Below are 26,446 nucleotides of genomic sequence, written 5' to 3'. Positions count from 1 at the left end.
TCACTTCAAGGGCAAAAGCACACATCATCACAATATCACTTTTCTTCTTTGACATGCTACCTATGTGTATGCCAAACTTCATGTCAATCCAAGCGGTTTTTTAAATTTGAAGCAAAAACCGTGAAACAATGTACTACATATATGTATTGCTCAAAATTTAATATGACTTACATAGTTCAATATAGTACAATCTAGTGCAAAACTATCGAGTGAATTACATAAAAAAACAATTAATATTTTTAATATATCAAACTTTTGGGGAAACAGTGATACAAATTCAAATTCTTCACAAATTGAGTTATCAACACTACAATACTACTAATACTCGTTCTTGTCTGGGGACCCAAAAGTCAGTCCCGCAACTCTTCCTTTATTTCACTGAAATATTATATTTATTTTTTATAAATATAAAACCAAATAAACTGTATTGATAAATAAATAAAACTTTACTGGTTTATAAAACCAAATAAACAATAAATAAATTAAAAAACTGTTTGTCATTGAAAATTATAAACGTCAAAATTCATAAGCTATCAAAGACATTCGATATTGTGTATCCTTTTTTTACTTATTGCGCTTTCTATGGAAAAGCGGCTTAATTTTGCAATACTAGTTTCTGTGAGTTAAAAAGAGACCTAGAGTTCTGTGAGTTAAAAAAGTTAAAAACTAGTTCGTGAATAATTTCGTGCATGGGAAAAGTTAGAGTGGAAGTACATATATGCTGTTTTTTGTTGTCAACCTTGTTATTCGACTAGGAGACATGGACTCTATAAGCGATCGACTTATATAGATTTAAGGGGTTAGAGAATTGATGTTGTCAAAGTATATTAGAAACCGTAAACTAATAGACTTAAAAAGACTAGGTTAGTCTTTCATGTAATACTTTGTTATTTTATCGAGTTATATTATTTGCACAATTTTTGCTCCACCTATTTGATGTTCTTTACCACCACTTACGTGATAATTTACTAGATTACTATTAACAACGTACAAAAAATCATTAAAATAGAGAAAACATACTCAAGAGGGAAACTAATGTTTAACCAAGAAGACTATAAAGAAATTGTTAAATGAAAATTTAGTAAAAAAGGAAAAACGATATAAATAAGCTTGTATTTGTTTTTAAAAACTATAATCGCTGGATTTAGTAATTTTATTTGATTTATTATACTTTATTTTTTTTACTTTTCTTTTCTTCTTTAAGTTCCATCTTCTATCAAAGGTTGGAAATCATCATGGCTTTGCGAATCCTGTTAACACCTTCGGTGTCCATCTTGAGCAAGCGCCACTTGGCTGGTCTGGTACCACGTACTTAAATCGTCCATTTAGTAAACAGTACTACTGACGCCACTTATGCGTCATCGGTACCTGTGATAAAACATTCGTGACGCTACTCGTGCGCCATGGGCAGCGAACGTCTTAAATCCTTAAGCCACGATATTCTTCTCGAATTTTGCCTTGCATAATAAGTTATAATAATGAGTAATTTTGCCCTCTCATCACATAATTTTGTCCTAAGTACTCAATTTTATTTAATCTTAGTTTAGTTGAAATGTTTGTTTAAATTTTAGGGGAGTGCATATAGATTTTCACTTCGGAAAAAATCAAATAAGATAGAACTTTTTGTAATTTGATTAAGAAATGTTTAATAAACAACATATCAAAAAGTTCTACTCGAGAAGTGGGTGCTTCATTTTTTATTAAACAAATGAACTGCGAAATTAGATGTTTTTTAAGTAACTCCGAAAATATAAACTTTAGAAAAAAACTGACTTGACCATTGACAAATTCAGAAAATTTTACAAAAAAAATCTTACATAAAGATTTTTCTAAAATTAAATCTGTAGCTTCTATAATTTTTTATTTATAACGTTAAAGTCACCCTTTTCACAAACATTGGCGCACTGTAAACTAGCGTTAGGAGAAGTGCACGGTTGAGATATTTTAATGTAATTCTTTAACTAACTGATCAAATGAAATTTTACAAATTGGACATGAAAGAAGAATAATTAAGCTATCTTATGGTTATAATAAAAAGAAGTAAAGCCTGTGGACATAAGTACAGTCTGGGCGGAAAATCAGAGTTATATAAATTTTGTTTAAAAATGATTTAAAAATGTGTAACTAATACAATTTTTCTTATAAAACTCTCAATTTTGTACAACTTACCTTTCAAACATCTTACTAAACGATGTTTCGTTCAAAAAAAATCTCAAAAATTTAATTCAATTGATATGACGTCTCAAAAAATGTAATTTTTGAAAACTTCGTAGTATTACAGAATTATCACCATGTTAAGACGGTATTACGTAAGTTTGAACAGATTTATTACAATTTTGTAGGTGATTTTTTAAAGCTTAGATTGTAATCTATAAAATGCACAAAATTATTTTACTTTAGAAATGAAATAATCTATTTCTTTTTGAGAAAATGTAATACAAAAACCGAAAATTACCAGCTAAAAAAATGTTTATACAAAGTGATCAAAACTTTTTTCTGTAAAGCTTACCTAAAATACATTTAATAATAAGCTTCAATAATAATAAATGTTCAACAAAAAAAATTTTTTTTAGCTCTTATACAGTATGTCTGCGTAACTTGGAACCTACTAATAACTTTTTTATTATCATCTTTACGAAAAAAAGTTATTGTTTATAAAATACTCTGCAACGTATATAATCTAAGATGCAACCATCAAATATCAAATTTTATTAATTTTATATGAGGTATGTCAAAAAATATTAATTTCACTCAGGAGTAAAATACCTTTATATTTCACAATATGGAAAATCGTTAATAAAAAAAGTTGTTTCTAATTAAAAAATATGTTTTAGTGTTCAATTACATCCTTCTAATAAAAATATTGTAAATAATAAAGGCACTTCAGTCTTAAGAAAAATTCATATTTTTTACACACCTCGTATAAAATTGAAAAAGTTTGATATCTGATAATTGTATCTTAGATTTTAGACCAGGAAGAGCATTTTATGAAGAATAACTTGTTTTCGTAAAATTGATAGTAAAATAGTTATCATAAATGTAACAAAATGATGATGGATATCGTGTAATTTGAGAAAAAATTTATTTTTTTTTTAATTACAAGGATGTAATTGTATATTAAAACATAGTTTTTAATTACAAATAACTTTTCATAACAACAATTTTTATTATTCTGGAATATAAAGGTACTTTAGTCTTTAACGAAATTCATATTTTTGACACCTCGTATAAAATTGATAAAATTTGATATCCGATGGTTGAGTTTTAGATTTTAGGCTATGCAGAGCACTTTTGGAAAATAACATTTTTTGGTAAAATTGATAATAAAAATGTTTCCTATATGGTTCCTAGCTACGCAGACATGCTGTATAAGATCTAGTGTATAAGAATTTTCAAATTGTATTGCCATATTCGGATTCAATATAATCAAAAACAAAATAGAAACATATTTGATCAAAGTAAAATGATGAATTAAACGATATTTTTAGAATTACTTATACAAAAAAATTGTCATTTTTTCAACAATTAATAAACAATTAGCGGCAAAACCTGTGAGTAGAACTTTTTACTTTAACATGTATATAAACTAACAAAAAAAGTTTTAGAAAAATATAACCTTGTTTGAATTATTCCGAAACAATGCATGTTTTCGTTCTAATTGCACTGTATTTAATATATTTAAAATTAAACATAATAGAGCTAAACTGAGTTACCTTGTTGACAAAATGCTCCCATGGCAAATAATACCAAGAAACTAAAATTTGTTTCTTCAACTCTTACTTTCTTATCAGGTAATAGAATCATTTCGCTGGAAAACACTATTTTCATTAGTATAAGAATAACACATACAGTTAAGATGATTAAAAGCCAAACGTTGGTTTCCAGTGGCCTCAAAAAAATTTCATACGAACTTGCCGTCACTTTCGGTTTTTGATATATAAAAAACGATCTAAAACAAACGGTAGATTACTGTGGTAAGCAAATATATATGTATATATAAATATCTTATTGTTTCGTAGGTGTATAATAAATAAAATATGGTAAACTAGATATAACTTTCAATATTAATATTTGAATAAAAATAAATCTACTTTGAAAAGTACCCTCAGTCTTAGTTTTTAGGATGAAAATATTTTTTAGAAAAATGCAGAATATTTAAAGCATTTTTGTTAAATAAAAGGACAACCATTTACTTTGCGAACTTAAACTTTCTATCTATCTATCTATCTAATCAGCCCTAAACATCCATCCTTGGATATAGGCCTTCTCTTCCTTCTTCCATGCCTCTTTATCTTGGACAATTTGCATCCATTTTGACCCAGTGTGTTTCTTGGTGTCAGGTCATCTGACCATCGCATCTGTGGCATTCCCCTTTTTCGTTTGTGGTTCCACGGTCTCTAATGTATAATCATCTTAGTCCATCGTTCATTCTTCTGCCGTAGGGTGTGTCCGGCGAACTTCCATTTAAGCTTTGCTACTTGGGTAGAGACATCTTTCACTTTTGTTTTGTTACGGATCCATTCGTTTCTTTTCCTGTCTGATAGTTTAATGTTCAGTATTTGTCTTTCCATGGCTCCTTCTGTCTTTGCTATTTTTCCATATTCTCTTTTGTAAACGTCCATGTCTGAGAGCCATATATTAAAACAGGGAGTATACAAAAAACAAACTTTACCGCAAATAAAAGAATTTTAACCGTTGCTATTTACTATCACAAAACTTGGATATAAATCTGTGTCTACATGTCTTCTCTATAGCTTTGATCTTTATTGGAAACAAATAAATAACAAGGGTTAGAATTACAGACTGACTTAAAAAAAAGAGGTCCTAAGTCGCCGGTCAAGGCTGTATACTCTTTCTACTTTTAGTCAATTTATATAGAGAATCGATTTTCAGAACAAATTTTGAGGACCTGCAAGTACAGCTTCAAATATTAAAAAATGTATGCAATGTGTACAGTTCAAAAAATAACCGCAAAAACCTAAATTTATCATAATCATAATATTGAAAAAAAACTCGTCAAAGAAACTCTTGTAGTTTATAATGCAGTTACAGAGAAAGTAAATAAATATTTGTATCAAATAAAGAATAACCTTTAACTACCCGCGCATCAAGTTATAACATAAGTACATGCGTGGTGTACTTTATACGCCTCAAGAGAATACACTTAAAAATAACGGTTTTGTTTATATTTTTTTGAAAAAATACACTTAGTTGTTTGTTATAAACATTATTCGGCATCAGAGAATGCTTGGAGTTCTTTTTCAGTAAGTCAATTGGGATTTATAACTGGAATATGATCCCCTGAGAAATAAAATTTCTAATAAAAAAAAATTTTAAAATGTGATTTTTTACATGAGAGAAAAAGTATTGTTTATTGAGAAAAATATATTTTGTCCCATAATGACTGGTTCGTCCACATAAGTAGGAATAACAATTTTTAATTTTCTTGTTTTTGTAAAGAATATTTTAATTCATTTTCTTTTCAATATTATGGGACACCCCGTATATACGAGTAGGCCAATACCTAATTCAGTGAGTATGTATTAATTTTTATCATTATTTTCAAGTAAAAACCTTAAAGTTTTTTGTATGTAATTACCTGCCTACTCGCCTCATTTTAAAAAGACAATTCGCCAACCAACTCTCTTGGTTAACAGTCACTTACAATTATTCCGAAAAGTGTATAGAAACTCAATATAGTCCTCGCGAGTGATTTATACTACTCAGCAATAGCAGTACGAAAAATAGCAGGCCTGCTCCAGCTTGTGCAACGAGAAATGACAAGGTAGGAAATATTTTTATTACAATTTACTTTAAGGTCTGGTTTTTTTACTGTTATTTTTTTTATTCTATTTTAAATTCACCCTATGCTAAACAGTCCACTCATAAAGCTCTCACTGAGTTAGTAGTCTCCTCCAAGATGATTTATTGATCCGTTACGAGCCTGATAGATCCATTTTCTATATTTTTTTCTTGCATTTTTCATTTTTCTAAGAGGGTAATATAGTCGGGGAAAGTTTCTTTTAAACCTGAATTGTTTGATTTTATTGTCATACTTTGCTAATTTACAAAGATCAGAATCAAATTCAGGTTATTTAACCGCATTTCCTTTGACTTTATTTTTTTGTTATTCTTTAACATAAGGCGATAAAATATTCTTTACAAAATTAAAATCACGTATCAATTAGTAAATTGGTTTTTTGTTTGTGCCGATCGTTAGTGGTACCTATACCTCAGTTAATGTTGTTTTTTAAGTAAAAAAGGAACACATTAATGTAAAAGTAATTATTATTAAATTGTCAACGTCGGCCAATAGACAAATTTTGTTATAATAATTATTATACAGGTTGACTCTATTATAGATGAAACTGTGTGTTTATTTTACACAGTAATTTTTATTTAAAGGGTTTATGTTTTATAATTATTTTTTGTCTATAAATATTCAAATAGCAGAGGACATAGTTTTCTATTTTATTAGCACAAAGTTCGGTTGTATTTTATTAATTTTCGTGTGGTGAACCTATTTTATTTCCTAACGCTAATTTCATATTTTTCTAAATTTATTAATTCTACATTTAAATTTACAAAATGGCAGATAAAATTAAAAAATATCAATCTTTAAGACAAGTTGAAGTGCAACAAATGACTGAAATTCATGCTGTTGCTTTAAAGGTAGCTGCTGACGATAAGAATTTTTACCCGGTTTTGGAAGTTATGTATGAAGGATTGGAAAAAATTCGTGACAATTTTTATGATCTTCATAATAAAATAATTATGTTAGTTTCTGAGCAAGATAATGAGGACGCGCTATTTAAAGTCGAAGATGATTGCCGTAGTAATTTTGACAAATTATATTATAAAATTAAATTAACATACGTGCAAGCCTTTAGAAAATCTTCAACATCAAGTCAGCAAACTACATCAACTTCACAGTCTCAAAATCCTTTACCTATAAATTATTTTAATTTACCGAAACCGGAATTGCCATCTTTCAGTGGAAAAATAACTGAATTTAGAAGTTTTATAGATCAGTTTGATGCTCGCGTTCATACTCTTACTTACTTACAACCAATTGACAAATTTAATTTGTTACTATCGTGTTTAAAGGGTGCAGCGCGCGATGCTGTGGATCATATTGATATCACAGCAAACAATTATCCAATTGCCTATGATCTGCTTTGTGAAAGGTTTAATAATGTTAGGGTAATCGCTGCCAATTTATGGAATAACCTTGAAAGTTCACCACAACTGACTTCAGAAGATCCAAAAGAACTACGCAAGTTGTTAGATACATTTTCGAAAAATGTGGCATCTCTAAATAAGCTAGGACTACCCACAGTACATTGGGATTTTATACTTGTTCAAATGATTTTAAAACGATTAACTGTTTCTTTAGTAACACGTTTTGAGCTTTTTCATAATAATTCAACCATCCCAAGCTATAAAAAACTGATTGATTTTTTAAATCAAAGTTGTCTCGCTTTAGATAATATTGATTTTCACACTAAACCAAAATCTAACTTTTCTAAAAAACCTAATTCTTCCAAATCTACATCATTGCTTGCTCAAACAGAACCTGAACCAAAATGTTCTATCTGTAAAACTAATGATACCCATGCCATTTATAAATGCTCCGTTTTTTTGGCAAAATCTCCTGTAGATCGATTTCAATTAATAAAAAAGAACAAGATGTGTATTAACTGTCTTGGATCACATCGTTCTAGCCTATACAAATCTACATGGACTTGTCACTCGTGCCATAAAAAACATCATACACTACTTTGCTTCTCCTCTTCTAAGAAAGAAGAGAATGTTCAAGATTCGGCGGCATCCACTTTAAATTCAACGACTGGATCATCCGTTTCTGTGTGTTTTTCTTCCGCTGATAAAAGTACTTTGCTTTCCACTGCATGTATTGAGGTGCTTGATTGTCACGGTAACTACCAACCTGTTAGGTGTCTGTTAGATTCGGGAAGCATGACGTCCTTCATCTGTCAAAAGACCCTTAGGCGTTTAGGTTTACGTCCCATGAAAACTTCAGCTAACATCCAAGGATTAGGTTCTATGCAGTCGAACACTAATTTAGGTGGGGTTACCATTTCTTTTAAACCAGTACGTAAATCTTCTCCTATTTTGACAACCGATGCGTTAGTCTTGACAAAAATATGTGAGGATCAGCCTTTATGTAATTTAGAAGTTAATACTTGGCCCCATATTGCTAATTTAAAGTTAGCAGATGATAACTTCTTTCGTAGAGGATCCATAGACATTCTTTTAGGAGCTGATGTATTCTCTACAATTCTTTTGGATGGACGTATTTACGGCAATCAAGATGAACCTGATGCAATTAATACTATATTTGGCTATGTGCTTATGGGAAAAGTAAATATTTCAAAGGCACCTACTCTTACGTCTTTATTTTGCCAAGTTGAAGATACGGTTTCTTTGGATCAGCAAATAAAGAAATTCTGGGAATTAGAAGCAGTCCCTGAAGTTTTTTACTTAGCTCCTAATGACGCTAAAGTGGAAAATATGTTTATGAATACTTATACGCGTGAACATTCAGGACGCTTTGTAGTAGATCTACCTTTTAAGGAAGAAAATCCTGTCTTTCCTAATATTAGATCACTTGCTCTTAGTAGGTTTTATTCATTAGAAAGAAGGCTTCAAAAATCTCCTGAACTTTATGACCAATATCGCACCTTTATGAAGGAATTTGTTGAGCTCGGTCACATGGAACCTGTCCCATTGAATAACTTCGATTCACCTTATGTTTACTATTTATCGCATCATTGTGTTTTAAGACCTGAAAGTCTAACAAGTAAATTAAGGGTCGTTTTTAATGGTTCCGGGCATCTTCCAAATCAACCCTCACTCAATGACAAATTATTCACTGGTCCTAAGCTTCAGACTGACATCTGTACAATTTTGATTAATTTTCGATTGCATGGTTATGTAATTACGGCCGATATTTCTAAAATGTATAGGCAAATTTTAATTAATCCTACTCAAACAGATTATCAAAGAGTACTTTGGCGTTCTAATAATTCTGAACCTGTTCGAGATCTTCGTATCAACAGAGTTGTTTATGGTCTCTCTTGTTCTCCTTATCTTGCTATTAGATGTCTACATCAGTTGGCTAATGATGACGGGGATTCGTTTCCTCTAGCAGCCGAGGCACTTAAAACTGGAACCTACGTTGATGATATCGTTTCTTCCTGTCCTAGTTTCGAAAATGCCTTAGCACTAAGAGACGAACTTATTGCCTTACTTGCCAAAGGAGGTTTTGAGTTGAAAAAATGGTCCAGTAATGTACCCGATTTATTGAAAGGATTAGCTGTATCAGATTTAGCAATAAAACCTCTTACATTTAATGATGATATTTCGTCCAAAACACTTAAAGTATTAGGGTTGGAATGGGACGCTTCTTCGGATACATTTGCTTTTAAAGTTCAAGTTTTAGACTCTTCTTGTACAAAACGTCATCTTTTGTCCAATTTAGCAAAAATATTTGATCCTCTTGGATTTTTATCTCCAATAACATTTCTAATTAAACACCTTATTCAAAGAATATGGACTCAAAAGATTGGTTGGGATGATGCTCCATCAAAAGAAATTATCCGTTTGTGGAAAAAATACATTGATGATGTAGCATATTTGAGTAAATTAAATTTAACTCGTGGTTTATTAATTGACGATATTTTACGCTTAGAAGTTCACTGTTTTGGTGACGCTAGCGAGAAAGGTTACTGCGCTGTCTTGTACTTTCGATGCTTATCACCTTCAGGCCAACCTTTTGTTTCTTTTGTTATAGCTAAATCTAAGGTCGCACCCATTAATAAGGGACTTACTATTCCCAGATTAGAATTGTCTGCTGCGGTTTTAGTGGCTCGACTAGTCTCCTTTGTTTCTTCTGTTATTAAAGATTAAGTAGAAATCAAGGAAATATACTGTTATTCTGATTCTGCTGTTACATTACGTTGGTTACAATCTTCCCCTCATCAGTGGAAAACTTTTGTGAGCAATAGAGTAGCTTTTGTGCAGGATCGAGTAACTTCTTCATGTTGGCACTATGTTCCTTCTGAAGAAAATCCTGCTGACATTGGTTCAAGGGGTTGCTTACCCTCTGAGTTAATTAACTGTTCCAAATGGTGGGTGGGGCCAACCTACTTACAATCTGATCCGCTAACGTTCTTTGAACTTAATTCAAAGGAGTCTACTAATGTAAATTTGGAAGTGCGGACTGTCGCATTGATTGCTGAAATTCCCAATAATTTTTTAGATATTTTATTGGATCGTCATTCGTCTTTAAATAGGTGTGTTCGATGTTTGTGTTACATTATTCGTTTTTTCCATTATGTAACCAAAAACCGATATGGTAATCTGGAAATAGGTTGTTTAAGTTTATTGGAGCAACATAACTCCTTACTGGTTTTTGTTAAACGAACACAGCAGATCTTTTTTAATACTTTAATAAATTTTATCCAAGATAAACAGCTGCTTCCAAAAAATTTAAGAAAGCTTTCACCTTTTATCGATGCAAAGGGAATTCTACGTGTAGGTAGTCGCCTAACTAATGCGCCCATTTCGTATGATCGCAAATTTCCGGCATTACTTCCTAACAGTTGTAAATTAACTGATATGATTATTGAATCTACTCATCTGCAATATCTACACGCCGGGCTTCAAACTGTTCAATACCTAATTTCTCAGCGTTTTTGGATTATATCTTCCAAACGAGCCATTCGTAGAGTACTGTCTAAATGTGTTAAATGTTTTAAGGTGAATCCTTTGTCTCCAGTTCCGTTAATGGGAAATCTACCGCTAGCTCGAATATCTCAACTAAAACCTTTCAGTAATGTTGGAGTTGATTTTGCGGGCCCTTTTCCTATAAGAGCTTCCAAACTTCGAAAGTCTCAAACTCTTAAAGCGTATTTGTCGTTTTTTATTTGTTTCTCAACAAAAGCTCTTCATTTAGAGCTCGTATCTGATTTATCCACTGACGCGTTTTTAGCTGCGTTTAAGCGATTTGTCAGTCGTAGAGGCCGATGTCAACATGTTTATAGTGACAATGGCACTAACTTTGTTGGAGCCAGAGCAGAACTTAACAGATTGGCATCACAAGCTGCTTCTCATGAATCTATTCAATGGCATCTCATTCCCCCTTCTTCTCCACACTTTGGAGGTTTATGGGAATCTAATATTAAGACGGTAAAGGGTCATTTAATTCGCACAATTGGAGAACAAGTACTAACTTTTGAAGAGTTATATACTATTAAAAAAGTACAGTATTCTTATTTATAAGTATAATCTTAATGTATATTTGAGTGTCATATGCAGCAGCTTAACTTAAATTATTACATTTCTTAAAGTAGAATATGCAATTTGCAAAAATTTTTTTTTAAATTTTGCAATAGATTGTTACTGTTTTTTTTTTGTTTCTCTTCATTATTTTTATTTATATGGACGATTTATAATATTTTAGTAAATTGTATTTGTTATTTGTTATTGTTCTTATTTATGATTCTTGTAAGCTTTGTCTATAAAATTGTTAAATTTTTCATGACAATAAAGCATATTTCTATTCTATTCTATTCTATTTTTTCTCAAATTGAGGCCATCATGAATTCGAGGCCAATATGCCCGTTAAGTTCAGACCCAAACGATCTTAGTGCGTTAACTCCAGGACATTTTTTGACCATGGAGCCTTTGAGTGCTCCGCCCGAAGAAACGTTGCTCGATGTTCCGCACAATCGGTTGAATCGTTGGCAATTATTAAATAAGTTGCACCAACAGATTTGGGAACGGTGGTCTAAGGAGTACCTCCAAACTCTTCATCAAAGGGCTAAATGGAATTCTCCGTCTCCAAACGTCCAACTAGGTACCTTAGTGGTAATCCGCCAAAATAATATTCCCCCGCTACAATGGCCTTTGGGCCGTATAATTGAGGTTCATCCTGGATCTGATGGTATAGTTAGAGTGGCCACAGTGAAAACTAATAGTGGTATATATAAACGCTCTATAGTAAAATTATGTCCTTTGCCTTTTGAGCCGTAACAATACTGCGTATTGTGGTGGGCGGTTGTGGTTCGTCCACATAAGTAGGAATAACAATTTTTAATTTTCTTGTTTTTGTAAAGAATATTTTAATTCATTTTCTTTTCAATATTATGGGACACCCCGTATATACGAGTAGGCCAATACCTAATTCAGTGAGTATGTATTAATTTTTATCATTATTTTCAAGTAAAAACCTTAAAGTTTTTTGTATGTAATTACCTGCCTACTCGCCTCATTTTAAAAAGACAATTCGCCAACCAACTCTCTTGGTTAACAGTCACTTACAATTATTCCGAAAAGTGTATAGAAACTCAATATAGTCCTCGCGAGTGATTTATACTACTCAGCAATAGCAGTACGAAAAATAGCAGGCCTGCTCCAGCTTGTGCAACGAGAAATGACAAGGTAGGAAATATTTTTATTACAATTTACTTTAAGGTCTGGTTTTTTTACTGTTATTTTTTTTATTCTATTTTAAATTCACCCTATGCTAAACAGTCCACTCATAAAGCTCTCACTGAGTTAGTAGTCTCCTCCAAGATGATTTAATGACTAAAAAACAATTAAAAGATGTACTTATATTACTAACATCGTGGCATATTTTATACACCACCGGAAACAACAAATAATAAATTACGATCTTCTCGGAACGCCGATTTTAACGAAGCTAAAACCAATTGTAAAGCACATTCCAGTGATAGGTTAAATAGATAAACAGGGTCAAAAATTAAATTTTTAAATATATTTGCAGTAGAATTCTTATATCTGGCGTACAAAATACGCCAGCGCGTGTAGTTAAAGGTTAAGTCATTTCTCTGCAGAGAGAAATAATAATCCAAGACTTAGTTGCTCAATGCCAATAATGTTCTTCTACTCCAACTTTTCCCATGCGTCACGGTTAATTTTCAAACAAGTTGAATAAAACAATAAAGTGAAACGTACGTCGATGTTTCGTATTGATAGTTACTGTCAGAGTGTCAGTGATAATAATTAGGAAATTGCTATTGTCGCGTGAACGTATTTAACAAAGTTAATTTACTGAAGTGTTTAATCTTTTTTCACTATTGAGGAGATTGATGGACTCAACATTAAACAGCCTGAACACCATACAGACTATTACGAATATAAAGATAAATATGGAACGCTAATAAATAAATTTAAAAAAGTCACAGCAACAAAGCTACTATTGTTCAGAAGATTTATTATTACCTAAGGTTGAAAAATACAAAACTATCGAGCGAATTACATTAAAAACAATTAATATTTTTAATATATCAAACTTTTGGGGAAACAGTGATACAAATTCAAATTCTTCACAAATTGAGTTATCAACACTACAATATTACTAATACTCGTTCTTGTCTGGGGACCCAAAAGTCAGTCCCGCAACTCTTCCTTTATTTCACTGAAATATTATATTTATTTTTTATAAATATAAAACCAAATAAACTGTATTGATAAATAAATAAAACTTTATTGGTTTATAAAACCAAATAAACAATAAATAAATTAAAAAACTGTCTGTCATTGAAAATTATAAACTTCAAAATTCATAAGCTATCAAAGACATTCGATATTGTGTATCCTCTTTCAACTTATTGCGCTTTCTATGGAAAAGCGGCTTAATTTTGCAATACTAGTTTCTGTGAGTTAAAAAGAGACCTAGAGTTCTGTGAGTTAAAAAGAGTTAAAAAGTAGTTCGTGAATAATTTCGTGCATGGGAAAAGTTAGAGTGGAAGTACATATATGTTGTTTTTTGTTGTCAACCTTGTTATTCGACTAGGAGACATGGACTCTATAAGCGATCGACTTATATAGATTTAAGAGGTTAGAGAATTGATGTTGTCAAAGTATATTAGAAATAGTATCGACTAACAGATGTAATAAGATACAACTGTTTTGAAAACGAGACCGTATTACGAAGAGTGGGCAAAGAAAGAGAGATGATGTATACCATTAAAAGGAAAAAAGTTAGAGGCTCTCGGACACATAATGAGAAACGGCACTAAATACAGATTACTGAAGGTAATCCTTCAAGGTAAAGTATTCGGAAAGCGAGGAATTGGGAGAAGAAGAATATCATGGTTAAAGAACCCGAGGAAATGGTTCTCCACAACAACAACTAATCTATTTAAAGCATCAGTTAATAAAATAATTATAGCCAGAATAATCGCCAATATTCGAAACGAATAGGAACTAAAAGAAGAAGAAGTTTTGAAAACATCCGAAAGAAATAGTCAACACCCGAAACAAGAAAAAAGAATGTGTGTGTACTTTGTACGCACGTAAGAAGTTATATTTCTATTATATAATTTCAACGAAATAAATATACTAAACAGTTTATTTGTATTTTATTTAAATACTAAACTAATTTTAATACTTACCTACCACTTTCAAAAATTTTTTATTAAAACAATACTAAAAATTAAAAAAAAATATGAATCGTCCGGATTCGAACCCGGGACCCCTCGATCTGTGGTAGAATGCTCTACCAACGAATGTATCATCGCTCTGTTTATGTGCCATCTCGGACATAATTACAAATCACGGTGACAAATAGATCAAGTGAAGTATATAGATGTTATAATAGGTAGATACTTATATTATCTAACTCCCGAGGAAGACAAATCCAAAGACACAACAATTATAATAAATAATATATTTACTACAAACACTAATATATTATTTTCATACCTTATTTGCGCTGCAACATCTATAATTTAAAAGATTAGCAAAGAACTCCACACTGTCTATGTGCTTATGCTCCCAGAATAATAAAAATTTACTCTCAATCGCGTCTAAAGACATATAACTTCAAAAAACTTGAATGCCTTGGACTTATTAAGAAAAAAAAAAGAATGTGTGTGTACTTTGTACGCACGTAAGAAGTTGTACTTCTATTATATAATTTCAAAGAAATAAATATACCTAACAGGTTATTTGTATTTTACTTAAATATTAAACTAACTTTAAATAAAATTTAACGTGAAGTAAAACTCCCTGGTGTAGTTGGTATATTTAATAAGAATTTAAAAAAAAAATTTAAATCCAAAAGGATTACGTTCAGAACGTTTTCGTACTTATCAGTCCATCATCAGTGAACTTAAAAGTAAGTAATCCCACTTAATAGTTTCATAAACACCCCAGTTTCCATTTTATCTAAATGCATTCTAAAAATTATTAAGAACTTTATAAACTTCACTCACCAATTTACAGTTTTGAATTCTCGCCAATTAGTTGAAAAACTCAACTTATTAATCTGAATCCGAATATTACTATGCTTTCCTTTGATGTTAGCAATTTATTTACCTCAGTACCCAAACATGAATCTATTAGTCTGGTTAACTCACTTCTTTTAAATAAATCTGTCACTCTTAATACCACTTCTTCTATCATAAATATTGTCAAAATTTGTCAATCTCAAGATTACTTTGTTTTCAGTAACAACTTTTACCAACAACCTGATGGTCTAGCAATGGGTAGTTACTTATCCCTGTTCTCAGCTGATGTTTTTATGGATCATTTAGAATCCAACTATATCACAAAAAATTCTGAGATTTTACACTGGTTCCGTTATGTAGACGATTGTTTACTTCTTATCTCGGGCGATTCCAATTCAGCACACAATTTACTTCATAAAATTAATCAAATCCATCCAAAAATCACTTTCACTATGGAATTAGAAACTTCTAACTCCATTAATTTCTTAGACTTTTCTATCACCAGACTAGATGACCATTTCAACTTTGGGATCTACCCTAAACCCACTCAGACAGATCATGTAATTCATTCATCATCTAATCATCCTCTTTCTCACAAACTTTCTTCATTCCGTAGTTTTATCCACAGATTAAACTCTATTGCTCCGTAATCTACTGAATTTAACAACGAATTAAACATCATTAAACAGATTGCTATGAACAATGGTTATGACCCAGATATCATCCATAAACTCCAATATAAAAGAGAGCTCAGATTACTTCAACAGTCCGCTTTTTCTTCTACTTCATCTACAATAATTCCGATTTATGCTTCATTACCTCTCCATAACCCCAATTTATCTGAAAGAGTTAAATTGTATTATTACCAATTCCTGTGAAAACATAAAAATTTCTTTTAAAGTTAATAACACCCTTAACAAGAGTTTGACCAATACTAAGGATCCAATCCACTACATGAAGCGTAGTGGTGTATATAAACTCTCTTGCTTAGATTGTGATGCTATCTACATCGGTAGAACCTGCTGATCTCTTACGACCGGATCCCTAGAACATAGTAAGAGTGATACTACTTTCTCTTTTTCACATCAGCTTAAAGTCAATAAACAGGAACTTAAGATTCCTGAGGGTGTCCAGTTGGTGCACAATTTACAGCAGAAAAGCACACTCCGATTGGACTTGTATGAAGATTTGGAGATTATCCGAGACTTGAGGTCCAGTCCCAAATGTGTGAATAGACAAACCTCCCTTAACTGTAATTTTACTCCCATTCACCGCCAGATATTTTCCTAAATTCCTTCTTTTTTCAATTTATCCTTCATACATACTAACTTTTCTTACTTTACCCATAAACCTTTAACTTATCTTCCATTTCATACTTCACTCCCTTCTATTTCCAAAATCTCCTTACACACTGATCAGTCTTACTGTACAGACCCCCTGTAACATCCACATAACTAACTCACCCTTGGCCCCTTTTCTTACCCTACTTTTCCTTTATAGATCATTGACCTTATTTATTTGCCTATTCGCCACTTGGGTCTTCACTTCGTTCTTTGGTCTATTCCAAATTGTTTTACTTCTCTATTAATTTAATTGTTTTTATACAGGTCTTCTTTCTTTTTACTTATCTCTAAAATTCAAAAATTTAATCTCAGACATCTAACTTTCTAGCTACTCCAATATTGCTAACTTTACAACTTTATTCTTGTTTTACTACTTTTAACTTTTACTTATTTTCTAAATACAGTTAAGGGGGATTACTTACTTTTAGGTTCACTGATGATGGACTGATAAATCCGAAAACGTTCTGAACGTAATCCTTTTGGATTTTTAAATTTTTCTTTAGTTTTTTATTAAATATACCAACTACACCAGGGAGTTTTACTTCACGTTAAATTTTATTTAACTAGACGGTATACAGCAAACCTTCGGGTATTATCCCGTTTTATTTAAATTAACTTTTTTACCTACCACTTTTAAAATTTTTTTTTATTAAAACGATACCAAAAATAAAAAAAAGAATATGAATCGTCCGGGATTTGAACCCGGGACCTCTCGATCTCCGGTTCACACGCTCTACCACTGAGCTATATTCCCTTCGCTTTAACAGGTTACAAGATTTCTCATAAATACTGACAAATTTAATAGACCAAGTAAAGTATACAAAAATACTTTAAATATACTTACTATTATTATACAATATCTTATTCCCGAGGAAGACAAATCCAAAGACACAAAAATTATAATAAATAATACATTTACTAAAAACACTAATATATCCTTTTAATGACTTATTTGCGCTGACAGCGCTGATACATACATATCTTGAAAGATTAGCAACGAACTACATGCTGTCTGTGTGCGCATGCGCCCGGCATTTATAAAATTTCCCTCTCGATCGTAAAGAAATATAACTTCAATAACTAAGTATAGCTGTTGCAAAATAATAAATTTTACATGATTAAAATTAAAATATTTTTTGCTCCATGCGTGCAATGGAGAAAAAAATGGCGTGCACAAATATATCGGATGATAAACAAGGATTTAAAATTGGAAGATCATGTAACGATGCAGTTTTTGTGATAAGGCAAATAGCGCAGAAATCATTAGAATATAATAAGCCAGCCTTTTTCTGTTTCATAGACCTACAGAAAGCTTTTGATTAAATACAATTAAAAGATGTCCCAAGTAGCAATTTTACGACCTGCAACCAATTTTGTCCTAATGGGACGTTAAATTTAAGGACAAAATTGGTTCACAATAAGCCTTAACCAAGGACAACGTCTGTTTTTCCTATGGACCAACGTTGCTGCTAATAAGTAATATAATCTGATGACCAACCGACATTGGGAATAACGACGTCAATTATTAGGATAAGGTTTGACGTTAAGCTGACGTCGGTCTTAACCTATCTGTAGTATAAGTGCAATTAAGTGGCATACATCAACGACTACTCAACGTCGGGAATTACAACGTATTTTTTAGGATAGATGCCAACGTTCAGAGGACGTTGGTATTTTATCGAGTATGGTAGACGTATTTTTCGGGAAGACGACAACGACAATCCAACGTTGAGAATACCAACGTTAATTATTAGGTTAAGGTTTAACGTTAAGCTGACGTCGGGTATAACCTCTATACTACAATGTAATTTACTGGAAGACATTTAACGACTGCTCAACGTCGGGGATTACAGAGTATTTATTAGTATCGAACCCAACGTTCAGGAGACGTTGGGTGTTTTCTCACTAGGTATATGGTAGATTGCTGCGTGTACTTGCGGGAAGGTAAGAACGACAATACAACGTAGGTAATAACAACGTAGTACTTAAGTAAAGTTGTATACGTTAACCTGACGTCAAGGTTTTTTTATAAGATACCCGTAATTTACTAAAAAACGTCGACGACTATCCAACGTCGTAAAGTAAATTTTCGACAATTGGTTGTTTAGTTTCCAACTACAAAACGACGTAAAAATTTGCTGATTAGGGCCTATCTGACTTGACTCATCTTGACTTATATGACTATAATATGACAGATATTACATTGCATACCATAACCTTACTTTTTACACTTGGTTTTTCTTTAGGACGTATTAGGTATACCAATAGGTAAATTCGAGGTGTGCAAGGTAAAAATAGGTTATACTAAAGGTCGGCAGGGGGTGTCCTTGTCCAAATCAGTTAAAATGTAGTGCAATTTAGGTCGCGAGTCAAATCCGCCATTAATGAAAGATCGCCATGGTTCAGCCATTTTTTGAAACATAATGTTTGGCAATTTTTTTGCTAGATTTTAATGAATATTTGATTTTAATTAACGAATTTTATTTATATATAAATCAAGGATAATTTTGTATGGGTCTAGACATAATAATATGTTTTTTTTAATTACGATGGTTTTTATTTCTATTTTTACCGTTTTGTTCGATTTAACCTGTAAATTTCTGAGGCGCTTTCAGTTTTTAGCAATTTTTATACCTAGTTTAACAGTACACTTTCTTGCGTTTGTAAATTTTCGACCGCATTATGTAATGAGGCAGATGATTAATAAAATAATTCACTTAGGTTATATTCTGAATAGAGTAGGAACCTACTTAACCCTAGGATGCATAACATGAGTCTAAGAGACTCGAGCGTACATTTACATCTTCGTAAAATGTGATTAAATCCATACCAATCATTTCCGATTTAGGAATTCGTTTTTGACATGTATGACTGTTTGTTAGTGTATACAAATTTAAATAGTATGCACAAAAAAACTAAAAAAAAAATAATTTCCATTCATACCCCCATAATGCATACCATGAGTCCGGGAGACTCTTATCGAATTAGTGGTCAAAGGTTTGTCGTGAATCACCGCGATCCTTCGGTACTATTCCATTACGCATATTTATCTATTGCCTAAACTGTAAAGCTAAGAAAAAGGAATTTAGTCACGTTTTGAAGTGTCAAGGTATTAGCGTTAGTACGTTGTCTTCTTTCATAGTTTATATTTGTGTTATTCGCATCATTATTCAAGTAAATGCACTAATTTTGGATCAGTTTATTACTTAGTCAATAGTTTCATCCACAATTTTATTTTTATAAAAAAGTAAAATTTATTTTTATAAGTGAGGTAGTAGAAAATGGATAATAAATATTGATAAAAATATTTTGGGCGCACTTCTTAGAAAAATCATTTTATATAACGAGTGCTCTTTTGCGATAGACTCCTGTGTTTTTGTTTTTACAGATATCAAAACAGAAGTAGTATACAAAAATTCATTCACACATTTCATCAAAAAAGGAAAATCATGTTATATAACGAGTGCTCTTTCGCGACAGACTTCTGTGTTTTTGTTTTTACAGATTATCAAAACAGAAGTAGTATACAAAAATTGTATTTTCAAATGCAAAAGGTGGCTTTCAAGTAAAATACTCTATATTTTCAGGCCAGCATTATGGCATCCTCGAGTAGAAAAAGATCCGTTCACCCCAACGATAATAGGGAGTTTTTGTGCACACAAATACGTAAACGTAACGCATCTTTTTGACATATACGCTTGCGCATTAATGGTTGAACTCCCGTATCACGATACGTATTACCTAAAGTAACGCTCTGATACGTACGTGAGAACGCATCCCTATCGAGACGAAAGTCACCGAATGCACACCAGGATCTTGCCCGATTACCTACCAAATGAACATTTCATCAGCGTACTACCCGTTTATAAACATTTTAAGGTTATATTGGTTATTGGTTTAGTCTATTTGAGTAAAATTATTCTGTGTTTTTAGTTGGAAATTGGAACTTCATAATAGATTTAAAATTTTATTGTTTTTAAGTTGTCTATTAATAAAGCAAAACAAACAAATCTTGTATTAATTTAAGAAATACAGTGATCACCACAATTAATAACTAGATAAACAAATGACCTAGTTTCAGTAAAATTTTCAAATAAATATGACCAAACTATTTACATTATACTGGAATTCTGATGTAGGTACAATAATTTACAACTAAAAAGTAGGTATAAACAAAAATAAAAAAATTTTAACCTAAGGAAAAATAATATTTTTATATCTAAATAGAAGCAATTAAACCCATACAATTTCATCATTCATTTATCTTTTTTTACATTTGTATATTAATTGTATATTGTGTGAACATTGTTTTATTTTTTTAATGTCAACCGAATTTAAAAATGACTTTACGATTTGCTTTACGTTACGTTAAGGCAGTTACAAAAACTACCTATTTAACGTTCATCCTCTACGACACGTTAGTTGCTTTACGTATACGGAGATGCGTTACGTCACGTAGCAACAAAAACTCCCTAATAGTTATGAGGAAATCTTACGTACGTGGTATGAGGAGGATGACAACGATTCCATGACTAGTGAAAGTGAAGTATCTGAAGCTGATCAAGAATACGAGCAGCCTGCAGTAAAGATAGTTCAGATGAGTATTCCGAAAATTCTTCGAGTAATGATGATATGAACTTGAATCAAAATAATTCAACAATTGAAACAGCAGGTACATCATTTATTAGCAGAAACAATTTTGAATGGAGATCCACGCTTCTTTTGCAAGGAAGAACAAAAATTCACAATCTATATCGTTTCACGGCGGGACCGAAAGTAAGAAACGAAATGTTGTCTCCGAAAAATGCTTGGGATAATTTTGTGACTGCTGAAATGGTTGAAGAAATAATAATATATACCAATAGAGAAGCCAACCGAATATTGGAGATAAAGGGAAAGGTATAGCCAAAAATTGAAAAAGACGAAATGAACGCATTTTTTGGCCTGCTGCTACTGGCTGGTGTCGCGAAAATCTGGGATACGCCTGTCAGAGAGTTGTTCTTAGATAAATCATCAAGTCCACTGTATAAAGCTACAATGGCAGTAAATCGTTTTGAAAATATAAGACGATTTATACGATTTGACGACCGACTAACACGTTCAACTAGGTTGAAAACTGACAAATTTACTTATGTCCGGTATGTATGGGAGTTGTTTGTGAAACAGTGCCGAACAGTTATGGTACCAGAATTGGATGTAACCATTGACGAACAGTTACCTGCATTTAGAGGTCGTTGTAATTTTATTCAATACATGCCATCGAAACCTGCAAAATATGATATTAAATTTTTTTGGCTTTGTGAAAGTGAAACAGGATATGCAGTTGATGGGCAGATATACTTAGGTCGTCAACCTGGTAAAAATATTCAACAAAATGTAGGGAAAAAGTTGTAAGGTCCTTGACCGCTTCCATAAAAAATTCTGGTCGCAACTTGACAATTGACAACTTTTTTACTAGCATCCCTTTAGCACAGCATTTACTGTCTATAGGAATAATTTGTGTTGGGACATTACGAAAAAATAAGAAAGAGGTCCCCTACGAATTTCAAGCTTCAAAAGAAAGATGCGTTTTTTCCTCTATTTTTGGATTCAATGATAATTTGACTTTGGTAAGTTACGTGCCCAAGAAAAATAAAGCTGTCATTCTTCTTAGTTGAGCACCATGATCAATCTGTAGATATTGAGAGTCAAGCAAAGAAGCCCGAAATTATCAAATTTTACAACCAAACAAAAGGTGGGGTTGATAAAATGGACCAGATAATCGGTAACTACACGGTAAAGCGTCAAACTAGACGTTGGCCTCTTGTCGTTTGGTACAATATTATGGATGTAGCAGCTCTTAACGCGTTTCTCCTTTATACAAATCAAAATAAAAATTTTTCTGCAGGAAAAACCAATAAAAGACGATATTTTCTCAAAGATTTAGTAAATGAGTTAGTTTTACCATTTATGAAAAGAAGGGCTAGAAACCCTAAACTTACAAACACAATCCGAAGACATATGGGTAATTTTATCAAGTTTCCTCAAGAAATTTTAGGGATAGATTTGGCTCATAGAAAGAAAAGGAGATGTTCCGAGTGCCCTTCACACATTGCAAGAATGAGCACACAAATTTGTCAGAAGTGTAAGTGTCCAATTTGCAAAGAACACAGTGTTTTAATATGCAAGAATTTTATTGAGTAGTTCCTTACCAGGTATTTATTATTTGTTTATGCTTATATTATTATAAATAAAGAAATATTAAATAAATATTTAACAACAATTAAAGAAAATATCTATTTTAGTACTTTATTTACAAAGCGAGTCTGCGAGACTCATGTTATGCCATAACGTAGAAAAATTTGCGTATGCATCCTAGGGTTAAATAAGTATCAATAGGCCGTCATGCATCTTAGTTTTTGATGATTTAATATCCTCCAAGATTATTAACCTATTTGGTAAAAATGAAGTGTGTCGGCCGTACTTCTGTGGTAGAGAATTTTATGCTATTACTTTACAAGACCAAAGTCCTAAAAACTAACGTAATTTGACGATAAAATATCTCAAGCTGAGAAGTCGAGAGGGGGACGTCGAGGCAACCCGTATTTCTATTCCCCACTTAGGTGCAAATAGCAGTTTTCTGACCGTCGTCGCAACGTCGCGTATTAACGTTGGGGCATTTAATCCAACGTTAAGACGTCGTAATATTACGTCCAATTGCTTCTTGGGGTGGTACCCAGTGGTGTAGTGGAGCCGGAGCGGTCCGGAGCGTCGCTCCGGCACAGCTTTTGAAGGGGGAGCGGCGCTCCGGCTACGATTTTTTCAATCGAATTTTTTATATAGGACAAAAATAGATCTGAAATTGTTTTATTTAGAAAATATTGTTTTGTCCTTTACTAAGTAATTTTTACACGTTAGTTATCGTGGTTAATCAGTTAAGGCATACGCAGCTACGATTAGGTAGTTCGTAATTGTAAGCGCAAAAGTTGAGCGAGCGACTGGCAGACAGGATAGTTGATGGATAGACATGATAGACATCTCAGCGGTCCGCGCCCAGCACTACCGTGTCCGTGTCACCACAACCCTCCCCCCACCACGGAAGGAGGAATAGCCACAACAATATTGAAATATTGTGTCCTTCTTATCTCTCGCCTCTCCCCCTCGATTTCTCTCTAGCTCACTCGACGCTCCGATCACCCGCGCCCCGCCCGAGGAGCGGTAGCGGAGCGAGCTGGCCCTGTACACTGTAGACTGGAGCGATACACACGGCAGTGAGAGCGGCAACAGACTGAGTCGCCGGAGTCGCTTCCCCCACCACTGAAATCCACTCCGTAGCTACTGCGCATCTCCAGCCCACCCGGCCATGCTAATCCTGCTCAGTTGTAGTTGCGTCTCGGCTATTGGGGACGCAGTCAGCGAAGTGGCCGGAGTGAATCATTTCCAGATATTTATGGACAAACTGTACTCGCTGTACAGCGCCTCTCCAAAAAACAAGCGTGAGTTAAAAGACTGTGCACAAGAACTTGACATTCAGATGAACAAAATCGGAAGAGTGTTGAGCACAAGATGGGTAGCCAGTAGCTTTCGTACCGTTTCGGCTGTGTGGTTTGGCTTTCAAGCTTTGGCAAACCATTTCTCTAAAGCCATAAACGATCCTGACAGAACATCGACTGAAAAAAGCAAATATAGTGGTTTATTAAATAGGCTAACATCTCAGAGTTTTCTACTAAACTTGGCCTTTATGTTTGACATTCTTGCTGAATTGGCTTTGTTATCAGAGAGCTTAGAGAATAGAAACACTTCTATTGTGTATGCAGACAAACTGATAAACAGATCCGTAAGATATTTAGAGCACTTAAAGGAGAAGCCAGGCACGAAAGTTCTGGAAGCACAAATCGCCATAAAAGAAGGAAATTTTGCATCAGTTGTGTTAAAAACTAATCCAAAAATTGTATCGTTCAATGGACAGCAACTTATTTCTAGTGTTATAAATAACCTAAAGCAAAGAATGTTTGTCACCACATTTGATGGGGAAGCCAAATATGAAGATCTTATAAACTCTTTTAAAGTATTAGAACCTGAGTATTGGCCAACCTGCATTCCACCAAGTTTTGGTCAAACTCAAGTAGAGCAACTGTGCAAGAGATTTAAATTGAACGTCAACAAAGCTGTCTCTGCCTACAGAGACTATTTGGACAGCAGCCGATAAGTGCCTGATGGATTGCAAGAACTGTTAAACTGCACTAAAATAATACCTTGCAGCTCAGCTGATTGTGAACGGGGTTTCAGTTGTATGAACAATATGGTTACACCATCAAGAAACGCTTTGACTGTTGCTCATGTATCATCATTGATGTTCATTAAAATCCAAGGTCCACCTCTCCAAGAATGGCAGCCTGAGACGTACGTCACTAAATGGCTGAGGAGCCACCGGTCTGCAGACGATTCCAGGACAAGAGTTGCAGAAAACCCAAAAAAGAACGCAAAGAAGGATGCATTTTGGCACTTACTTTGAGTATGTATGTTATAATTAATCTGATGTATTTATTATATGTATTTTGTTAAATACACAAGTTATTTGTACTGTATGTAGTTTTTTCAAATAATTCTTAATTTTTTTGGCACAGATTATAATGTTTGTGTGTGTTAAATAATAAAAAATATATATACTAATGTAACTTGTGGGTGTATTTTTTCACAATAATAAATTAATACTACTGAAAATGAAAACATAGTCATTTACAATATTTGCCTAACTTACACCAGTGTTTTTTTAATTTTTGTCAGCAAGGCTTCCAACTTAAATTATAGAGTTTTTAAGGTAGATTATTATGGTTTGATACCTTAAAAACAGTTTTTAAGGTATCAAACTGTAATAATCTACCTTAAGAAAGTCTTACCATATTTTAAAGTTAAAATTATTCTTTGGAGGAGAATGTGTAGGAGGCCCTACTGTAACTACTATCACTCTAAAAGATCATTAATTAGTTTAATTATTAAACTTTTCAAAACATTTGCCAAAGGGCCTTAAAACTCACGATTTGGGTAGTAGGCTAATTTTCAAAAATTTTCCGGTAGAGGTATAGCTCCGGCACAGCTAATTTTACCACTACACCACTGGTGGTACCCCAACTATATAACAAAAACCTACCACTGGATATCATAAAACTGATAGAAAACATATATGTAATGACTAAAATAAAAATGAAAGTCAATGGAATAATAACAGAACCCATAGAAGAAGCACAGGAATCAGACAAGGAGATCCACTAAGTTCTCTACTGTTTAACATAATGTTGGGAGCAGTAAAAAAACATATGAAGAAAAAAAGAGATTACAAAATGGACCATAGAGAGATAAAAATACTCTGTTACGCTGATGACACCGTGTTAGTAGCAGAGTGCGAAGACGACCTACAAAGATTAGGTACTGCACGAATCCAACATTAACGCAGAAGAAATGAGTATGAAGATATCAGCCCAAAAAACAAAAAGCTTTGTAATAGACAAAGAACCAAAAAGATGCAAATTGGACAATCAACTTATACAACAAGTAATGACTTTCAAATACTTGGGAATTAGACGCAGAAGAAATGAGTATGAAGATATCAGCCCAAAAAACAAAAAGCTTTGTAATAGCCAAAGAACCAAAAAGATGCAAATTGGACAATCAACTTATACAACAAGTAATGACTTTCAAATACTTGGGAATTAATCTATCACCCGATAACAATATCGAAGAAGAGGTAAAAGACCAAATAATTAAAGCCAGTAGAACGGCTGGATGCCTAAACGACACAATCTGGAAAAACAAACACCTAAGAGTGGAAACAAGGGCCCAAAT

At 32.7% G+C, this 26,446-nt stretch overlaps 1 protein-coding gene across 3 annotated transcripts in view; it reads right to left on the bottom strand.

The window, feature by feature from the left end:
- LOC126889348 (ionotropic receptor 75a-like) overlaps positions 1–26,446 on the bottom strand; it is an 80,633-nt gene that overhangs the window by 15,930 nt on the left and 38,257 nt on the right. For all 3 annotated transcript variants that reach the window (XM_050657584.1, XM_050657585.1, XM_050657583.1), the window contains one exon: positions 3,714–3,949. In XM_050657584.1, the coding sequence (XP_050513541.1) occupies positions 3,714–3,949 (236 nt within the window). The remainder of the gene's footprint in view (positions 1–3,713; positions 3,950–26,446) is intronic.

This window comes from Diabrotica virgifera, chromosome 8 (genome assembly GCF_917563875.1).
Source record: "Diabrotica virgifera virgifera chromosome 8, PGI_DIABVI_V3a".
In the NCBI taxonomy this organism is placed as follows: Eukaryota; Metazoa; Arthropoda; class Insecta; order Coleoptera; family Chrysomelidae; genus Diabrotica; species Diabrotica virgifera.
Note: the sequence above shows the minus strand (reverse complement) of the source record. Positions and strands in the feature narration are given on the sequence as shown.